Source organism: Onychostoma macrolepis, chromosome 06, assembly GCF_012432095.1.
Source record: "Onychostoma macrolepis isolate SWU-2019 chromosome 06, ASM1243209v1, whole genome shotgun sequence".
Lineage (NCBI taxonomy): Eukaryota > Metazoa > Chordata > Actinopteri > Cypriniformes > Cyprinidae > Onychostoma > Onychostoma macrolepis.
In genome coordinates this window covers 21,976,686-21,995,695 of record NC_081160.1, presented here as the reverse complement: position 1 = coordinate 21,995,695, position 19,010 = coordinate 21,976,686, and the positions used below count along the sequence as shown (strand labels likewise).

The 19,010-nt window shown below is 35.7% G+C and overlaps 1 protein-coding gene across 2 annotated transcripts; it reads left to right on the top strand.

The window, feature by feature from the left end:
* The first annotated feature begins 145 nt into the window (after positions 1-145).
* Positions 146-17,308, top strand: cth (cystathionase (cystathionine gamma-lyase)). 2 transcript variants are annotated; one of them, XM_058778653.1, is made up of 15 exons: positions 146-229; positions 953-1,006; positions 2,641-2,739; positions 4,749-4,962; positions 6,137-6,218; positions 6,295-6,390; positions 6,498-6,607; positions 6,743-6,877; positions 7,148-7,205; positions 7,285-7,362; positions 10,742-10,894; positions 11,162-11,283; positions 11,364-11,416; positions 11,921-12,059; positions 16,700-17,308. In XM_058778653.1, exons 3-15 carry the CDS (start codon positions 2,693-2,695, stop codon positions 16,712-16,714), a joined length of 1,302 nt encoding a protein of 433 aa, XP_058634636.1. In that variant the 5' UTR covers positions 146-229; positions 953-1,006; positions 2,641-2,692; the 3' UTR covers positions 16,715-17,308. The 2 variants fall into 2 exon arrangements, with proteins under 2 accessions (XP_058634636.1, XP_058634635.1); XM_058778652.1 differs by lacking the exons at positions 146-229; positions 953-1,006 and adding an exon at positions 2,131-2,269.
* The last annotated feature ends 1,702 nt before the right edge of the window (positions 17,309-19,010 follow it).

The window sequence follows — 19,010 nt, the reverse complement described above, 5'->3', positions numbered from 1 at the left end:
GAGAGTAAAAAGGCAGACTAAAGCCATATTCAACTTATTTTCTAACATACATAAATGTAACTTTGATTTAATAATTATTCAAGAAATATTATAATTAATATTATTATGAAGGCCATTGTAGATCTGCGATCCACTCTTCAGTTCCATTCCTGAGGAGGATGGAGGAAAGCTCTATAACAGCTGCTCAGTTTTTGGACCTGATGGAAAGCCGCTTGCCAAACACAGGAAAGTAAGTGACAGTAAAGTCTTTTATAATGTTTAAAAAGATTTCTAATTCAAATAAATGCTGTTCTTTTTGTTCTTAATATTTAGTTGAATCTTGTTTTTTCCCCCCCTGCAGACTTTTGGAGTAATGTAATCTATATATAAACCTGAAAATAAACAGTTTCAGCTCAATTTAAATGTATTAATATAGCAAAATTGTTCAACATTTAGTTAATATTGAACGTTAACAGAATAACTTAACACTTAATTGCTTAAGTACTTGAATATTATAAACTTTGATTGGTAGATGAATGGTAAAAAACTTTAATAATGAGCCAATGCTACAACACAAGATTAAATGACAGCTTTGATGGAGAAGCAGGACTAGCATTTATTGAGGTCGAATTTAATGGCAAGGTTGGACATGGTATGATAACTACATTGCAAGTGAACTGAACCGTTGTACAAGACTAATTTATGTCCTTTAATTTCATGTGCAGTGTAGGATTATAGGTTACTTTGTAAGGAATACTAAATGAAGGAAATTAAACATTTCCCAGCAGAAAACAATTTGAGAATACCGGCGCTTATATATATTTTAATCCATACAAATTAGGCACTCAGTAAGGAGTGCAAGGGGAGGGGGAAAAAACATCTCTCTGGTTCTCTCTGTTTTCTGGCTCAGTGACACAGGTTTCGTGTATAGTTGTATGGGTTGGTATGGTAACTGTGCTCTCTTTTCATGCAGGGGTGAAGTTGACAAAAGCTGGGTCAGAGGAGGCTTCTGTATATGCTGACATAGGTGAGTTTGGTAACAGTTGCGTTTAGGTCATTAAAAGTAAAAGCTGTAGAGGATGTTTAAAACTGCTTTTTACAAAGATGCTATTACAGTAGGCTCTTAATATTATGTGGTCATGTTCATTCACGCTTTATTTTAAGATACAATTCTCACTATTAACAAACCATTAACTATGGCATTTGCCTCAATAAACTCCTACTTTGCTGCTTAGTAATAGTTAGTAAGGTAGTTGTTAAATGGGTAGGATTAGGGATGAAGAACATGGTCATGTTGAATATGTGCTTTATAAGTACTAATAAACAGCCAATATGTTAATAATAGGCATGGTAATAAGGAACTAGTTAATAATGAGAATTGGTCCCTATACTAAAGTGTTAACAAAATAATATACCGTCATGACATCCATTCAGCATTTTAAAATGGTAATAAAACTAAAATCTCAAAAAGCTCAAGTACTTTCACTCATGTTTTTATGCTTCTGTTTGTAAAAGTCATCAGTCGTGGTAATTAAAAGCAGTAGGCGTAGGTTAGCACACAGTGCACAAACATTTGATTTATTGCCAGGAACAAGTGCCTCACAGTTTTTACTTGTACTAATCTTTTTGTATGTACAATACAACGATTTGAATGACATGACAGTGGAATATACGACTAATACAGTAACAAATAGTAACTGCATTTGTGCTCCGGCCTGTCTAACTACTTCAGGTTGAACAGGTAAAGTTATGAAAGTTGTTTTGAGCACTTTCCCAACTTTATGGATATTTATCTTGATCTAAGCTTCTAGATGTCTCATCCAAACATCTTAAAATAATTCAGCTATATTTTTAGATACTTAATAAATGAATGTGTTTGAACTGTTTATCTATGTGTTTTGAAGACAGATACATTAATATGCTTTGCTTGACATGTTTTATTCTATTGTATATAGTTGCAGATCTTTTGTTTAGCTGATTGTATGGAAAAAAAGAGCATATTCGGTACAAGAAAAGCTTAAACCAATGGCTTTGAATGAAGTTTGCACCATCTCAAGCCGATTCATCCTCTGAAATGAAACTGTGAATCACTTCCAGCCAGTCACAGTTAATAAGCATTATGAAATTTAGCAGAATTAACCAAGTATTTCCAAACCACGTTACACATCAGTCTCAGGAAGGGAAGCCTATTGCTCCACATTGAACAAGATCATGTCAGTGTCCTCACAACATGAATCATCTGCAACACAAAGGAATGATCATCATGTAACAAATTCACCAAGATCATCAAGTATGTAGAACTTCCACATTTGCGTTTCTTTCTTTTTTGAGCTCAGTCCCGGTTTCTGATTACTGTATTCCTCACTTTACACTTTACTTCAAAGTAGCTAGCCTGGATGCATTAAATATTTGATCCTTACCTGCTAGTGAAACAGACGGGGCAAACCAGAGGGCTTCTATTTTGATCAAGAAGCTTAAGATTAAAACTGTAATTATGTGCATCTGATAAATGTATATCATGTAACTCCATGGAGAAATCTACTGTTTTTGTGGTCAAAGATGACACAGTAGTCCGAATACTGTGGGACACATTTTGCATCTACACTTGTCCCTCCATCCAGACTGCTGTGTGAATTATTTCCGTTCCTCTTCTCCATTCAGATGACATGTGGAGTAAGGTCAAATTTCTCACCCATTATAAACACAGGGAAGGATGGCACGCTCCCCAATCACTCCTGCTATGCATTCATCAACTAAATGGTAAGAGATCAAATGTAATTCTTGAATCTAAAGGACTATACAACATATCAAATACATCAAGACAGAATCGGGAGAGTCAACTGAGCTGGAACTAATTCAAACACACCAATAGGATTTACCTTGTACTGAGACAACACTTATGACGCCAAGCAGCAAAACACAGAAACAAGTGTATTTCATCACTTAAGGAGACAAGATCTGCTGTCACATGAGTTCATTGTTAGATCATACTTTTGAGCTGATAAACCAAAATGACATGTCAAACAAGACCTGAATTTAACTTCCTAGTGATTTTAGGAACTGTAAGGGAAGCACTTAATTAAAAAAAAAATAAAAAAAATAAAATATAAAACGTAAATGAATACAAGTTCTTTTATATATTAATTTGTGTGCAGTTTAAAAAAGTTCAAAGGCTCATGTACTTCATAGATTATACTCGATTTAAATTTAAATGACTCTTTTTAGAATTTAAAAATGTACATGACAGTTAATTATAAATTACATGCTAAAAAATACTACATTTTAGAATGCATCTAATTTCTTGAAATACTTGATGAATACATGTCTGCAACCCGGCATGTTTCTTGTTTTTAATGATGCACAATGATTTTTCCAAGTAAGACATGTTCCTGGATCAACATCTTTTGTTAATCCTGGATCAACATTATTGTCCAAAAATATAGACTTAACCCAATCTCTACCCCTAAACCTAACACTACCCATAATTTATTTCTAAAATCAGTGAGAAATGATAGCTGATTAACAAGGGTATCGAAGCACCTAACCCTGATCATAAGCCTAAAACTTATATTTCCTGAAAAGTTATCCCTCAATTCTGATTGGCTGATTGGAATGACGTTCCAGGATCAACAAGGATGTTGATCCAGGAACATGTTGGTGAAATCACACTGGCAGAACCTGATTTTACCAAGTGCCACATGTTCCTGGGTCAACATCTTTGTTGACCCTGGAACAGCATTGTGATTAACCAATCAGATTTGAAGAACCAGTTTACTGTTTTTATGAAGTTTAGGCTTACAGTCAGTGTTTGGTGCTTGTACATCAGTGCCATTCATCTATCATTTCCTCTGATTTTAGGGATTACTCATGGGTAAGGTTAGGTTTAGGTGTTGGCATATGGTCAAGACTAAATTTTTGGATTAAAATGTTGTTCCAGGGTCAACAAAATACGTTGACCTAGGAACACATCTAACTCAGCAAAATCAGGACATGCATCACGCTCACCCTGTGATTATGTAACTTTTAGGCCTACAAATTCCAGCCTAAATATCTTTATCAAATTATATCATAACCAATTAATTCATGCAACACAAAATTTCCACATTTCTTTTTAAAAATATTGTCATGCAGTGGACTGACGATTGAAGAGTGTATTATACAACACTGGTGTCTGATATAGGCCTATAGGGAATTACAAACATGTTGTGAGTTCAAAGGTTTTTGGTAATTTCTGTTCAATCATAAATAAATAAATAAATAAAACATATCTAACTTTCTAGACCTGTACACTGTAAAAGGGGATGCCTGCAGTTACCTTAAAGCTATTTCAACCTGATTTAACCCATAAAATTGAGTTTTGATGGTATAAATGAATTTATTTTGGTTGATTTTAGGGTTTAGGCTATATTTTTTTACTTAGATTTTACCATTTTAGGTTAACAGTTCTTCCCTAGTGTACCTAAGTATATTGCTGATAGATAGATAGATTTATCTGAAAAGCAAACTTGGATTTTATGGTTGGGAACGCACTCAGTGAACAGCTACTAGGTTTTGTCAGGTAAACGTTGCATCATCAGAGTACTATCATTTCGCAGAACCGTAACACTGATCACGTGACCCAGCACGCCCCTGTGCGATCACCAATCCACTTTATTCCCTTATGCTACACATACAGTGATTGGCGTAGAAAGGTTTTGTTGCTACAGCCTTCCTGTTTAATGTAAAACATTTACAGTAAGAGAGAGCTACTCACTCTTCTGTGATCTCAGGGACCCAGTAATCTCATCGTCAGTCATATCCGGAGCAAGCATGGCTTCACAAAGGCAGAAAGACAGCTCGGCCGGCTATCAGCCGGTCTTCAAATCATTCGCTACAGATGCGATCCACGTTGGTTCAGAGCCGGAGCAGTGGAACTCTATGGCCGTAGTGCCTCCTATTTCACTCTCTACTACCTTTAAACAACACGGACCGGGGAAACATGCGGTAAGTCAGGTATTTTGTAAGGGTTTGACATTGAGAATATATTAATTATTGTTTCGTATTAACCTGAAATTTGAGTATGTAGATTGTAAAGCGTGTACTGATCGAGTGATAATAGAGCTCGCGATTGTTTCTTTGATAAGCATATCTCACGCGCAGTTTCCATTTAAAATGGATTTGACGTGAAATTAACAATATCAGGACTTTGTGTGAAAGGTAATTTTATTTTATTTTTTAATTATGCACTTATTTATAAATACCAACTAATATACCAAACTACTTGAGTTAAGTCTGTAGGTAAGTTAGGTTTATGCCACAGTGACTAAGCACAAAGCATCTCATATCCAGCCTATAACTGGCTTACTGGTTTTAAATGGTCTAACGTTACCAGGCTGGGTTTAGACTGCAACGGTTCTCAATTCCAGTCCTCGCGCCCCCCTGCTGTGCACATTTTGTGTGTATCTCTTATCGTTTGTTCTATTCGAACGTAAGTGCCCTGCGAAGTGAACATCACAGGATATTCCGCCATGATTCCAGATCGAAGCGAGCGTATACGTTCCATTTAAAAGTCATTAAAGTGTACGAGACGTGAATTGAAATTGTATTTATTTACATGCATTTTTGTTACATTCTAGTAAGTTTTGCCTGTGTGAAGACCCCAACCACAAGCCAGGCCTGTTTATTTAATTCAGTGATTTAACAAAATATACTTGACATTTAAACATCACCACAGGTTGAGGTCAAGTACTTTATTATTACGCTCAATTGCCTTCTGAAAGAAGTTTAATTAGCTGTTTTTGGTTGTTTCAAGCTGGTCTTAGCTTACCAAACCCCTCTGGAACCAGTCATAACCATAATAATGTATAGGATACCTTTTGATTACATCAGCAAAGAAGCTGCAAGTTGACTGAATATTAACAACATGAGTCATGAGAACAGCCAGGTGGTTGAAATAAAAGCATATGTTCACATGTTAACTGTGTCTCTTGGTAAAGGAGTTACACCACAAACTAACAGTATGTTTTTAACTCAAGAGTTTTCTGTGGATTTACATCTTGAAGTGTGTGTGTTGTTTTTCTTCTTTATTGCTCACTCACAGATTTTACATTTTATTTGCACAATTCAAAACATGTAAAGCATTTTGAATTTCACTTTTTGCTAATGTTCTATCTGCCAGGGTTTTGAGTACAGCAGGAGTGGAAATCCCACAAGAAACTGTCTTGAGAGAGCAGTTGCTGCTTTGGATGGTGCACAATACTGTGAGTCCATCACCAGCACATTTATATGTTATATGATATTGCCATAATCTAAAGCTCTGTCTGACTTTGCTAATAGGTCTTGCTCTCGCCTCTGGATTGGCTGCGACTTTGACCATCACACATCTTTTTAAGGCTGGAGATGGAATTTTGTGCATGAATGATGTTTATGGAGGTGAGTTACTGCTCCTAATAATAAATAAAATGATAGTTGGGCTTAAGAAAAAGGCAGTGAAAAGCTTATTGATATTCTTACTGAGACTGTCATGTTCTTTCCACCAGGAACTAACCGGTATTTCAGAAAAATAGCTGCGGAAGTTGGCTTTGATATCTCTTTTGCTGACCTCACAAAGCTAGAAGAGCTAAAAGCAGCTCTAAAACCAAATACAAAGGTACACCTGGCAGACAGCATTAGAAAATTACTGTGGGAAAGAGGGTGGAATAAGTAATCATTTGCTCGCATGATTAATTCGCTTTAAGAAGTACTCTTAACTGAAATGGCATATTAAATGTTCTGATTTCTACAGATGGTGTGGATTGAAACACCCACAAACCCTACAATGAAGGTTGTAGACATCAAGGGCTGTGCAGATATTGTCCATAAGCACAACAAGGACATAATTGTTGTTGTGGACAACACTTTCATGTCAGCCTACTTCCAGGTATGAACATTTACATTACTTTAATACATAACTCAGTGCTGCTGGTTTTTCGATGTATGAATACATTCTGAGAACTCAAAGCAACATTACCATGTCCAGAGAGCACCAACTTAATGTTTCACACTATGCTACTAATTAAAAAGTGAGTTAATAAAGTTAAACATACATTTTGTACAGTTGACTTGTATCATAAGATTCCAGTGCAGGGATAGAGTTTCCTAATACAGAAACTGATGTAATATTTCACAATTTTTCTCATTCCTGGAACAGCGCCCCCTTGAACTTGGAGCAGACATCTGCATGTACTCTGCAACAAAGTACATGAATGGTAAAACCAAATAAAACGATTACTTCATCCTTTTGTATAACTGAAAGTTTGTTGATTAAAATAATCCATGTAATTCTAGGACACAGTGATGTTGTGATGGGACTGATTTCTCTCAACCGTGATGACATCTATGAACGACTGAAGTTTTTGCAGAATGGTAATGCACTACTAATTTAAACCAAACCTTTAAGATGTAAGTGTGAAAATCTGTTGACATCCTAATTTTCTGCAAACAGCTCTTTTCTTTATGGCATGACTTTGTGACTCAAGATCAAAAGGGCTGTACGATTATATAAGATGTATTTTACAAGCAGTTTACAGCATGTCATTTATTTTTTATTTTTTGCCCTTTGAAATAAAGCCAAATTATTGGACCGTACTAACAATAGAGAACAGCCACACACACACACATAGGCCCAGTGCATATTTGCAATATATGAATATTTATTTGCACAGATGCTTCTTTATTTATTTCATTAATAATAAAAAAAAAAAAAAAAAAACCTGACAATAAAGAATAGGAATATCAACAGAACTTGGCAAACAGTTGGCTGGTCACCTTTGCATCTTTACATAGATCTTATTAACAGAAACATACAGAGATCAAATTACAGAACATAAAGACATAGACACAATCCATTTTTCCCAGTATTGAAGATATGTGTCCATCCGTAATTTTAATGCGAAAGTGATTCTTTCCATATTTTGTACACTGGTTACAATGTCCAACCATTCAGACCTTGTTGGAGGTTCAGACTGGAGCCACTTTCGTGTTACAGCTTTCTTGCTGGTTGCTAACAATATCTTTAATAAGTACTTGTCTCTCACCATCAAATGAGCTGGCAAGTTACCCAAATAAATTGTAGAAGAAGAATAATCAATTGCATCATCAAAAATATTGTGTATTACTTGTGTTACCTCCTGCCAGTATGGCTGAATGGTTGGGCAGCTCCAAAATACATGAAAGTGATCGCTAGCTGTGAAATTTCCAGATCTTTCCACTTTGCTATATAATCTGTATTACAGCAGCACACTAATGATCTTAACTGAGCTGCCTTGTAATAGTCTAACAAGCAAGGCAGTGCTCTACCCCCTTTCTCTTTAGACAGTTTCAGTGTTTTAAATGTAATTCTTGGCCTCCTACCCCTCCAAATAAATCTAGAAATCCACTTATCCCATTCTCTAAATTGTTTTAGAGGAACTTCAACTGGTAGGGATTGGAAGAGGTATAAGAGACGGGGAAGCATGTTCATTTTTATTGTATCTATTCTATTATGCATCTCTAAGGGCAGCTGGGACCATCTATCTATATCTGATTTAATGATCTTATTTATAGGGCCATAATTACTATCAAATAGTTTTGTAGTATCTTTAGTTATTAAGATTCCCAGGTACTTAATACTTGTTGAGTTCCACTTAAATTTAAATCTATTCAACATATCTCTTTGAGGAGTATAATTAAAACTTAAAATTTGTGTTTTTTGAACATTTAGTTTATATCCAGAGTAGGTGCCGAATTTTTGTAAAATGGACATCAATCTAGGAATACTAATCTCTGGCGTTGTGACAAACAACAGAACATCATCTGCGTATAGACAAATCTTTTGCTCTAAACCTCTAACTCTTATTCCTTTGATTCCCTGATCATCTCTAATTAACTGGGCTATGGGCTCAATAAATAAAGCAAAAAGGGCAGGGCTGAGAGGGCAGCCTTGACGGCAGCCTCTTTCCAAATTAAAACTCTGAGTAAGGCGACCATTGATCCTAATTCTAGCATTTGGCGAAGAATACAAAATTTTAATACATCTAATGAACTCATCTTTGAAGCCAAATCTTCTTAATGTCAGATACAGGTACTCCCAGCGGACTGAGTCAAATGCTTTTTCGGCATCTAAACTAATACCTACTGCTCTGGTATTTTCTTTGGTGATATGATCAATTACATGCAGCACCTGCCTAATATTGTCTTGTGTCTGCCTATCACGCACAAATCCCGTTTGATCTAAATCCACTAATTCTGGTATTATATCTTCCAGTCTTTTAGCTAATATTGCTGCATACAATTTATAATCCATGTTTAAAACAGAGATTGGCCTAAATGCACTACACTCCTCCTTATCTTTACCCTCTTTAGGAATAATCGAAATTATTGCCTCACTCCATGTTCTTGGTGGTTCGCCTCCCTTAAGCATATAATTGAAACAGTCAAAAAGCATGGGAATTAATTGATCTTTAAAGGCCTTGTACCACTCAGCTGGAAAGCCATCAGATCCTGGTGTTTTATTAACTTTTGATCTTGAAATTGCTTTCCCTAGTTCTTCCTTAGAAATCTCTGCCATCAGGGCCTTATTTTGTACTTTGCCTATAGAAGGCAAGTCCAGCAATTCTTAAAAAAAAAAGTAGTTATTTTTTTTGGAGCTGGTCGTACTTGTTTCGCTATATAGATTTATATAGTAGGTTTCAAAAATTTTGTGAATATCTTCTTGTTTGTGGGAAATTTGTTTGGTTTTAGGGTCTCTAATTTCAAAAATAGTACTCTCTGCCTGTTGCTTCCTTAGTTTCCATGCTAACAACTTCAAAGCCTTCGAGCCATTTTCATAATATCGTTGTGTTTATTAACATTATTTAATCGATTTAGAATGTGAGGTTTCTTTTTCTCAATATGTTCTCTCTCTAAGATCTTCAGATTTTCCTGCAGATCAACCAGTTTTTTACGTTTCTCCTTTTTTTTTATTATTGTCAGGTTTTAATGCTGATGTGAACTATAATCTTAATAAACCATGATGTACACACACACAAAAAAACATCAATTTATGATGTACTAAACCTGATTGGAGCTGTACAATAAGCTTTGATTTCTTTCTTTTTTAAATCAGATAATTACAAGGCCAAAGAATCATAGGCCACTGAGCTTATCACTGAAGAGTGTTGAAGGTTCAACTCAATGTCATAATGTACATAAATATGCTGAAGATGTGTTTTAACATGCCCAAGAGAGGCACCAGGTGCAATGTTCAGATATAACTCTTTGAAGAAGGAATTCCAGCATGATTGAAGTTCTTTTATCTACACTATTGGGGGTCTTTTGTGAGGGAAAAGAAAAATGTACTTCATTCACTTGAAAAGAAAGTTACTTGTCTTCAGGTGAAAGTAATATCCTATATTAATATCTGCTGGGAATATTTCCCTTTTGTTATTACATGTAGTCTTCTTGAAAAAAATAATTTCCTTTCATTCCCTCTTGATTTTGAAGAACATAGCTCAGAAATAGTTTCAGGAAAACCTTTTCTTTGCATATTATTGCTATATCTTTTATTTTAATGTGATTTTTAAATGGTCTAATCACTGTACGAATAATTTGAGCAAGTTATAATTTTATCAACTTCTTCCCATACCTCCCACCTGTCACACTGCTACAGCCCTGATGTGATTAAACCTTGTGCTGGTGCTTGATGATTAAACCATGAGTCAGCTGCATTGCGCAAGTAAAACTTTTAAGGTTTGTTTTAATCTTTCTTCCTCCCCGTTTACTTCAGCTCTTGGGGCTGTGCCTTCTCCATTTGACTGTTATATGTGCAATCGGGGTCTGAAGACACTCCACGTGAGAATGAAGCAGCACTTTAAGAATGCAACGGCCGTGGCACAGTTTCTGGAGGCCGACCCAAGAGTGGACAGAGTCATCTTCCCAGGTGTCTATGATATAATTTTAGCTTCATATAGAAGTGTATGTTGGGTGATTTTGACATGGAGGTAATTTCTCAAATAATCCATCTGAATATAAAAATGGTAAATGTTTGGATGAGTCCGATAGGTTTTTTTAAATTATGTAAAATAACTTTGAAAACTTTTGAATAGTAGTGTAGGTGCTTAATTTCTGTAATACCAACTATGGGCAACCTTCAACTGTGTTATTCCAGTCGGACTTGATTGATTCTTGATCATCTCTTTTCCTTCAGGTCTTCCATCCCACCCTCAGCATGAGCTGACGAAGAGACAGTGCACAGGCTGTCCTGGGATGATTACTTTCTATATCAAAGGAAAACTGGAGCATGCCTCAACTTTCCTCAGCAGTCTGAAGGTACTTTGATGCTTCATACTGTTTGAAAATCTTTTACATCTTACATTTTTAAAGAAACTATATTGTGTTTTGTGTTTCAGTTGTTTGCACTTGCTGAAAGTCTTGGTGGTTATGAGAGTCTAGCAGAGCACCCGTAAGTATATCCAAATCCACTGAATGTTCTGAGGGAAAATCTGATTTAAATCCAGAGCATATAGAAAATAAACATTAAGTATTTAAAAATAAATTTTTATTTAAGCCCTAAAAGTCTGAGAGGCTTATTTTGGATTTCCACTAGGGGGAGTGAGAGCTTTAATGTTACTGTAAAGAGAAATTGCAGAATAACACTTGTTGTATTATTGTAGAAGATTATTTAGCAGGAAATAATGGAACATTTATAATTATAGTAATCTGCTTTCAATATAATGAAGTTAAGGTTAATCATCTTTTGGAACATCATTGTGACAGGTTTATGATATTTATGGTTCACAAGTAATTCACTAACATTATTTCTGACTAAGTCTTCTTGATATTGTACCTTGTCCGGTGTTACCGTGATTTATCCTTGAAAATTAAATCAAAATCAATCAAAACACTTTTTTGAGGGAACATTTCGTCTACCTTTATTTCAAATAATGTTGCATCTTTTGTTTTTCAGCGCGATTATGACTCATGCTTCAGTGTCTGAGGGTGAGAGGAAAGAGCTGGGCATCAGTGATACGCTCATTCGTTTGTCTGTGGGCCTGGAGGATGAAGAAGATATTATTGCAGACCTAGACCAAGCCCTCCGTGCTGCAGTGAGTATTTCAGTAGACCTAACATCTGAAACTAACACACACACATACATTAATTCTTAAGTGAAAGTGATGGTAAAGATATTCATAATATTACAAAGGTTTTTATTTCAAATAAATGCTGTTTTATTTTAATTTTCTATTCATTAAAGTATCATAACAAATATATCAAAATTTTCATGGAGTATCGACCCCAAATTTTTTCAGACAAACACTTGGAGTCTCACTAGTCCTAAATAGATCTACAGATGGCCAGTGCATTGTGTATATGACAGCGGCGACGTTATTATCTCCATGCTAAAGACATTATACGTAATCGTGCGCATTTCTATTTGTAGAGCCTCATTTTCGAACCAAAGGTGCTTTCATGCATTTAATGGTGCATCCTCATGTAAATTGATTTTATTCCCTGAAATATGGTACTTTTTTTTTTAGCTTGTGTCAACACCGAGATCATTTCGGCCCATAAAGTTCAGCGAGCCATCTCTCAGAGCGTAGGCCATTTCCCCTTTCTCTAAAGTGCACTGCAAAATAAGGTTCCAGGAAATAAAGACAAATCAGCTTAGGTCAGAGTCTGAGAATTATTCCCATAGAAACGTATTTGTGAGGAGAAAGCTAGGGGTTTGTGGGCTGTGTGGTCTCTCGGGAAGCCTGCTCGCTCTATTGGACGGAGTCTTTGAGCGTGATATCGCAGCACTGCAGACGTGTGAGCAGATGCTTATTAGAAAGCAAAGGTGCAGCAGTATAGTTTGATAAGATTTGTACATCCCTACACCATTCACCCTATTATTGTGAAGGTCTAGTGATCATGTCTCTGAGGTGAGAGCCCTTTTATTCTGTCAGCAATACAATGCTAGCACTACAGTTCCATATATGATACCTTTAGATGTGCTTTGCTGCTCATCTGAAGAGAATGGATATGAAATCATGACTTGTATCCAGTTGCTATCCAATACCCCTCTGAGATCATTACAAAAAGAGCTTTTGTGATTTGTGGTGTGGTTTAATTTGATGACATACGGTTTGAGGGGGTGAATTCCATTAGGTCCTGGCACACAGTTTTCCTCTGAGAGTTATAGATCTTCAGTCTCCTCCATTCTTTCTGAAAACCATAGGTTAATTATCTGCACTTTTGTGAGGTTAAGAGCTGTCATTTAAAAAAAAAAAAAGACAGAATATGCTAATGTTAACAGCATTTATTGAACCACTCTCTGCGGTGAGCCTCAAATTGCTGCCTTTGTGGCTCGGTGCTGTTTCAACCAGTTGAAAGAGACTATGGGGCGCTAGCTAGTGAACTGAGGACAAAACTTACGGCTGTGTGTGTCATATATATATATATATGATACAGTGTCTCCAAGATGCCTTCTACAAAGCTACAGTACTGTTAAAAGTTTTAGGCACTTGTGTAAAAATTCTGTAAAATGAGGATGCTGTCAAAATAATGTCATAAATTTTCTTTATCAATTAACTTCTATTGAAGTGGTCATATGATGCTATTTTAAAGAGCATTATTTTGTGCATTTGGTGTAACAATAAGTTGACATGCTTTAATGTTCAAAGAACACATTATTTTTCAAATACTGTACATTATTGTAGTTCCTCTATGCCCCACCTCTCTCAAACGTGTCATTTTCTACAAAGCCCCTCCTTCCAACAAGTGCAGTCTGCTCTGATTGGCCAACTGACCCAGTGCATTGTGATTGGCTGAACACCACAAGCACACGTCGGAAATGTAACGCCACTTACCATACTCGTGAGCTTCAGCTTTCAAAGTAAATATAAAGACAGTTAATAATGTCCTTAGTTTTACCATCAGTTCAAGATGTTGCTCGTATGTATCTGCAGTACACAAGCCGTGGTTAAGACAGCAGCCGACTCCACTGTGATGTGACCCTGTCTCTGTCTGTCTCTCTCTCTCTCTCTCTCTCACACACACACACTGCCAAAACTCCGCATTTGAACAGTCAATAGCAAATACTTAAACTAATAACAAAACATACTTGCAGTCGCTGATTCAGAAGCGCCAGATTGTCATAGCAAAGTCGGAATTGACCCTTTTTTCCCCCCCAGAAATATCCTTTGTGCACAGCCAGCCTTGTACTCTCCTAGGTTCACAAAACTGTCCATAAAATGCATTGCACAAATCCGAACATTTGGGTTGTGCTGTTCTGTTGTAAACAAATCTTAAAGGAACACTCCACTTTTTTTGGAAATAGGCTCATTCTCCAGTTAATAAGTTGAGTTTTACCGTTTTGGAATCCATTCAGCCGATCTCCGGGTCTGGCAATAGCACTTTTAGCATAGCTTAGCATAGATCATTGAATCCAATTAGACCAGTAGCATCGCGTTCAAAAATGACCAAAGAGTTTCGATATTTGTCCTATTTAACACTTGACTCTTCTGTAGTTATATCGTGTACTAAGACCGGCAGAAAATGAAAATGATTTTCTAGGCCGATTTGGCTAGGAACTATACTCTCATTCCGGCGTAATAATCAAGGAACTTTGCTGCCGTACCATGGCGCAGTGATATTACGTAGCGCCTAAAAGTAGTCCCCAGCTATATTATAACTAGGTATCTAGCTGGGGACTACTTTCAGGCGCTGCGTCATATCACTGCACCTGCTGCGGCCATGGTACGGCAGCAAAGTTCCTATCCTTCCTATACTTCCTATTAAAAGTGCTATTGCCAGATCCAGGGATCAGCTGAATGGATTCAAAAACGGTAAAACTCAACTTATTAACTCTGGGGGAGTTGGAGAATGAGCCTATTTCCAAAAAAAGTGGAGTGTTCCTTTAACAATGATTCCTAATTGCATCTACTTTCAGAAGGCCAAATAAAGTCCTTTTGCTTTCGCATAGAAACACACAGCGTCTCCCTGACATGGCTGCTTCAACACTACTGCAGTTACTGAAACCACGCCTTCTTTCTTTACGTGCACACTTGGGTGGCATTATGCAAATATTTCCACATCGTGACGTAGACATGTGGGGGCTACATAACACACTAAAGAAAAGGAAAACAAGAAATCGCATCATATGACCCTTTTAACTAAATTAAATCAAATCAACATTTAGTGTGACCATCCTTTGCTTTTAAAGAAGCTTTTGCCCTCTGTGCACTTGTGCATAGTTTTTCAGGTAGCTTTGCAGGTAGATTTCTTGAACAATTGGAGACGTTGCCACAGTTCTTCTGGATTTAGTCTGTCTCAGTTTGTTCTGTTTCTTCATGTCATTCCAGACAGACTGGATGATGATGATGAGATCAGATCTCTGTGTGGAGCACTGACTGTTGTCAGACTCCTTGTGCATCTCACTAGATTATTACAATTGATCTCACTGGATTATTACAGTTAATGGCAAAATGTAAACTAATATTTCCTACTGACACACTACAGCAAAAGATAGAAATAACTGACTTGAAACCATTTTTACTTGGTGAAAATACTAGTATTATTTCGGCCACCACTGTATATATAACACATACACACTTTTTCATTTTAATCAAAATCTTTTATTCAGAAAGGATTCATTAAATTGATTAAAAATGATATAAAGGACTTTTACGTTGTTATATAATATTTTTGAACTTTGTTTCAAAGAATCCTGAAAAATATGTATCATTGTTTCCCCAAAAATATTAAGCTGCATGACTGTTTTTAAAATTGATAAGAAATGTTTTTTGAGCACCAAATCAGCATATTAGAACGATTTCTGAAGGATCATGTGACACACTATCACAGGAATACATTAAACATTAAAATAAAAAAAAAAAAAAAAAAAAAATATATATATATTTATTTATTTATATATATTTATATATATTTATTTATTTTTCATTGAATGAAATTTCACTGTTAATTTACTGTACTTTTGATCAAATAAATGCAGCCCTGGTGAGACGACTTTCAATTACATTAAAAAAAAAGTTACATTTTAACTCTTTGTATTTTGGTATTTCTCAGTCTTCAGTTTCTCGTCTTCAGTTAGTTCAGAATGCAGCCGCTAGACTGCTTGAAGGGAAGCGAAAATATGACCATATTACTCCTATTTTAATATCCCTACACTGGCTCCCTGTCAAGTATAGGATTGATTTTAAAATCTTATTATTTGTTTACAAAGCCCTCAATAACCTGGCTCCCCATTACTTAACTGATTTGCTGCTTCTGTATACCCCGTCTAGAACCTTGAGATCTTGTGACCTTGGCCTACTCATAGTTCCCAGAGTTAAACTTAAAAATCGTGGTGATCGTGCCTTTGCTACTGCGGGACCAAAGCTTTGGAATAGCCTTCCTCCTTTTATCAGACGTGCCCCATCTATTATTATTTTTAAATCTTATCTTAAGACATATTTTTTTTACCTTGGCTTATAACACTCCTTAGTATGTGTATTTTGATGACCGTATTTTGTCTGCTGATTTACTTTTTATTCTCTTATTTGTGTTTTTCTCTTTGTAAAGCACTTTGGTCAACCTTGGTTGTGTTTAAATGTGCTCTATAAATAAACATTGTTGTTGTTGTATATTGTATACAAAACTTATTCAAGTAAATATTGATTTGCCATGTTAAAACCAATAAACTTTTTTTTCCTGTTAAATATTTTATTAATCTAATGTTGTACAACTGGTTTCTTTTTTTTAACAGCATCCAAAAAAGTAAGAGGCTGATCAAGCTCAATCAAGATCATTGGTACCACATCTGGACAAGACAAGGACACTCTTCTGTGGCACATTTATATTTTACTTAGTATATGACAGTTATTCTAGAAAAACTTGAAATGCATTTGTCAGGGAACAAATATCCTCAAGAAACTCATTTGCCATCTTTTCATTTAAAGTACAGGAGATTTACTGCTTTTGTGTTTCTACTTTTTGTAATTATAGTTTGATAAGGTAGTTGGATTCTAAACAGGTTTCACTGCTTAAACTTTTAATACAGGAAAATGCCAGGACTGCAAGGGAAATCTGATATAAAATGAAAATTTTTATCTTTTTTATAAGGACTGTGATTTAAGTTAATTCAGCAAGAAGTACAAGCAGTACAAAAGACAGTTTACACAATCAGTCTTTTATTTTCTGCATCAAAGAAGATGCATATAGTCACCTCGTAATGTTTCAAATCACTCTTCATTGATCAGTTTGTATTTTAAATACTAGGTATTGGTTGGAGGCTTGAGCATTTTAAACTCTAAAGGGATCACATCTGATCTTTGTCTGGGCTATCAGACCCATTAAAAGCCATTTGTAATCTCTCCCTCTGTTTTGTCTTCTTCCTGAACGTCTTTGATGGTGATACACCATAAGCAATCACTTTAAAGTTGACAAGCACCACACATAATTGGAAGATGAATAGTAAAAGAGTATCTAATGAGCCGATCTAACAACACTATCAATAATGCTACATGGGCAACTTGAACTAAGAAGTAATTATTTCTCCACAGCATTTATCAGGCTTGAATTTATTTCTATGACAGGCATGACATGATAATTCTCTAGTCCTGACGAGGCTAATTTTTTAGCTTTTCATTTATTCAGCAATGTAAGGCTTTAGGATATGCTGCAAGAACCTAAAGAAAAGAAGAAAATGTTATGTAAAAAGTGTTTAATCGGATGTCAAATATTTCTCAATTCTTGACTGGCCATTTTCCTTTTTATATGCAGTTTTACTGATAAGTGACCTTTCAGTGGGGGTCAATTCAAGCTCGTCAAGGTATACAACTGTCAGAAAGTGTATCAATTGTTTTTTGTTTGTTGCTATATTTCAGTGGCTATTTTCCATCATCTTCCCACAAGGCATATTCTTTATCAAATAAAAAGCATGTTATTTGCTGACTCGAGATGTCCATTTAGCAAACTGTACACACAGGAAGCACAACACCATTAACCCAGGTATGCAGTGACAAATGTTCTGCTCAGACCCATTAACTCTACATATTACTGTCCATATATCTCCAGTGAGCCACTGACATTTTCATTTAAGCCAGACATAATGCAGGAAAAATATCAGGGGTCAGGGGTGTAAAGTTACTTCTCTAATGTTTATTTATTAGTATATAAGGTGTCAAACCCTTGTTTGATGTTCATACAGTTTGGGGGGAGAATATGCTTGTATTACAGGCTAGTAATAGAATGAATGGGAACATGAGCAAAGCTGAGGTTGCACCTCTTATGTGACCCAATGTTCTTTTATTTCATCAAAATACATGTTTGATCTTGCCAGGCTTCTTGCATGCTGTGTTTTCCAATTTTCACATATCTAAAAGAGGAGATATTGCTTGATTTGCAGTCACAAGCCTGTTGCAAAGATGATGGGTTATTAACTATGTCACAATCTTAGCATGATTTTTCTGTCCACATAAAACGATGTTAGGGTTAGAAAGATCGTTCATGTCTAAATATTTTAGTTGATTATTGTTTGCATGACTGACTTTTAAACTATTTTCCAACAATTTTGCAGTAAGGTTGTTGTCATATCATCATATCCTCTTCTGACAAGATATCTATTCACTTTCCAATATGTGAATATATGTAATTTTAAAACTATTACTAGTAAGTTAACAGTGCAAATGTTAGCCACTCTGCTAATAACTGTCATTTGTAGGGCTGGGTTTTGAGACAAATTTCATGATTCAATTCGATTCTCATTCACAAGCTTGCGATTCGATTCGATTACCAATTTGATTCAATATCGATTATTTTGGATATATATCAGGTACAGTACATGCCAAATTTTCTCAAGGAAATAAAAAATCTTTCAACTAATGCTGTAACATACACAAGAGTCAGTTACTACATTATTATAACACTGAAGATTAAAACCGACTGATTTGTTAAAATTACACTTAATGAAGTATTTAAAATAATAAAAGTTACAATTACATAATATTATATAATATGGTCTCCTCAACCACCACCAGTGTGCAGCATCCACTTGGATGGCAACGGCACCAGTGCGC

Coding starts and splice junctions, on each gene's coding strand:
- cth (XM_058778653.1), top strand. CDS start 2,693: ATGGCACGCTCCCCAATCACTCCTGCTATGCATTCATCAACTAAATG. Junction 2,740..4,748: donor ATGCATTCATCAACTAAATG/GTAAGAGATCAA, acceptor CTGTGATCTCAG/GGACCCAGTAATCTCATCGT. Junction 6,608..6,742: donor CTCTAAAACCAAATACAAAG/GTACACCTGGCA, acceptor TGATTTCTACAG/ATGGTGTGGATTGAAACACC.